This window comes from Penaeus chinensis, chromosome 8 (assembly GCF_019202785.1).
Source record: "Penaeus chinensis breed Huanghai No. 1 chromosome 8, ASM1920278v2, whole genome shotgun sequence".
Lineage (NCBI taxonomy): Eukaryota > Metazoa > Arthropoda > Malacostraca > Decapoda > Penaeidae > Penaeus > Penaeus chinensis.
In genome coordinates this window covers 16,090,162-16,092,661 of record NC_061826.1, presented here as the reverse complement: position 1 = coordinate 16,092,661, position 2,500 = coordinate 16,090,162, and the positions used below count along the sequence as shown (strand labels likewise).

The 2,500-nt window shown below is 31.4% G+C and overlaps 1 protein-coding gene across 5 annotated transcripts in view; it reads left to right on the top strand.

Annotated features, from left to right (window-relative positions):
• Positions 1–2,500, top strand: part of LOC125027917 (CCR4-NOT transcription complex subunit 3-like) — a 52,367-nt gene that overhangs the window by 38,122 nt on the left and 11,745 nt on the right. For 3 of the 5 annotated variants that reach the window (XM_047617060.1, XM_047617061.1, XM_047617059.1), the window contains exons 9-11: positions 1–126; positions 951–1,035; positions 1,359–1,693. The exon at positions 1–126 is cut by the window's left edge and continues 272 nt beyond it. In XM_047617060.1, coding sequence (XP_047473016.1) covers positions 1–126; positions 951–1,035; positions 1,359–1,693 — 546 coding nt within the window. The remainder of the gene's footprint in view (positions 127–950; positions 1,036–1,358; positions 1,694–2,500) is intronic. The other 2 variants (XM_047617062.1, XM_047617063.1) reach the window with 2 other exon arrangements.

The following is a 2,500-nucleotide window of genomic DNA, read 5'->3' as shown; positions in this document are numbered from 1 at the left end:
AGCAGCGTGAGTGTGACGTCACCGCAAGGTAGTCTGGCAGGCAGTGCAACCACTACACCAGCATTACCTTCAGGGGCACCAACGCCATCTGCAGCTCCCACACATCAAGGGCACACACCAGCTATGGTATATAATGTTTATCTTGGTAAACTAAGTTCAAATTGTAGTTACAGTTTCTATTTAGTTATGATTCTTTAGCCTTCAATATTTTGAAGCTGAAATTATTTACTTTGAACTTTTAAACTTTTGTTATGACTTACATGATTTACTTTTTAACTTGTAAAGAAGAAAGATGTAGAATAAATTCTTGCCTTTTGACGGATCAGAAAGATTGGGTTAGTTTACTAAGGTTGGGAAAAGAAAATCCAGTGGTAAGGACAAGATGTTATCAGCTAAATGTGTTAGATCCAGATGGTACAGTAATCACTAAGAGGAGGAAAATCATTATACTAGGGACCTGTGAAACCTTTTGTAAATGATTTTTTGAATTCATTGATCTATTCATATTTTAAAGTTTTTGTTAGTTTCTATTCACAATTACTTGATTATCTTTACAATTGGAAAGTGTCATTCACACATTTATTTTATATTAAACTACCTAAAAGGTTTCAAGTACAATACTTCAAGTATTGAAATCCCAAATGTAAGTTGGAGTTGCTGTTCAGAAATGTGGTCACTGTTTTACGTCATGCAAATATTTCATAGGCATGTTTGTGTGGCACACTCATGCCTAAAGTATTCATGACTTAAATTGATGTTTTTTTGTGTTTTTGTTCATACATTTTGTTTGATTGTTTTGAATGAAATGAATTTATAATAACTTTTGTTGCTTGTGTGATGATGCAGTTATATATTATTGATTGAAAATAGAATTGAGAACTTTCGTGTGACATGTTGATCTTATTACAGCCAATTGATTTCCTAATTTGATTAAATTTTGATTCTTTCAGAATGCTTCAGACACTGCAGTATCTTTAAAAGCCATAGCGCAGAAGAAAGTCAATGAAGTTAATTCTTCATCAATAACTTCAACAGGTCAGTTCATAATGCTTGATGCATTGTGCTGTATGAGTCTTTTTTTTTTGCATTTGCCTCATTTGTTTAAAAATTAGTTTTTTTTAATCATAAAAGACCCTCTACTTGTTTCTTTTTTCAATTAGAAAAAAAAAAAGTTTTTTTTTTTTTATTACTTGTCTAAGTAGTTTGCAAATGGATAGACTGGCTGTTGTGGCTAGCAGTACAACAACAATTTTAGAGCCAACAGCAGAATTTTGGAAAAGCCAATTAGCCTCTACTGTTGAAGCTTCCCAGCATTTCCCTGTCCCCATTCATGTGAGCCTCGTCTGCCTCCCTTCCAGTCTTAGAAAGCAGCAGCTGCCCAGTCAGCAACACCACTACGAGCAGCACCAACTCCAATGCCAACAACAACAACAATAACAACAGCTCCAGCACCAGGACCATCACTGAGAAGTCCACAACGACCTGCGAGGCCAACATCCCGCCCTTATTGGGTGTGGCTCCCCTGGGCCCTGCCAAGCTGACCGTTGAGCATGACCTGCAGTTCAAGATGCTCCAGGCGGCCTATTACCACATGCCTCACCCGTCCGACTCGGAGAGACTGAGAGTGCACCTGCCGCGCCAGCCTTGCCAGACGCCGCTCTACTATCCACAGGTGAGCGGCTCTGACTTGCCGGTACGCATATGTGTGGATTTTTAGTCCTTTTATTTTTAGTTGTAGGCACTGTTGTTATTGTTGTTATAGAGTTTTTGTTTTCATAACGATTATTTTGTTTATATTTATATTTATACATATGGTCTTAATTTTTGCCAGTTTGAATATCATAAGTTTCATTATTATTTTTTTATGGTAATACCATTATTTTTAAGTATTATTATTATTATTATTATTATTTTTATTGTTATTATTATTATTTCATTTTTTTTGTAATTATTGCTATTATTATTTCCATTGTTATTGTTGTTATTATTATTATTATTGTTGTTGTTATTGTTATTATTATTATTATTATTATTATTATTATTATTATTATTATTATTATTAATATTAATATTAATATTAATATTGATATTAATATAAATATTATTATCATTATCATTATTATTACTATTATTATTATCATCATCATCATCATCATCATTATCATTATTATTATTATTTATAAAATTGTTATATCTATTAATATTATTGTTATTATTATTGTTTATGTTATTAGCATCAGCTGTATTGCTGTTATCATCGTCAGCGATAACGTAATTTCATAATGATACTACCACTGGCATTTCTAATGAATTTTAAAATTCTTTTTTGCTCAATTTTAGGGTTATTTTTATTGTCATTGTCATAATAATTTTTATCATTATTTATTTATTGATTATTTATATTTTTATTTATTTATTTTTATTTTATATATTTATTTATTCATTTTTTCTTCTTTCTATCTTCTTAAAGTTACATAGATTTCATTAACCCAATGGCGAC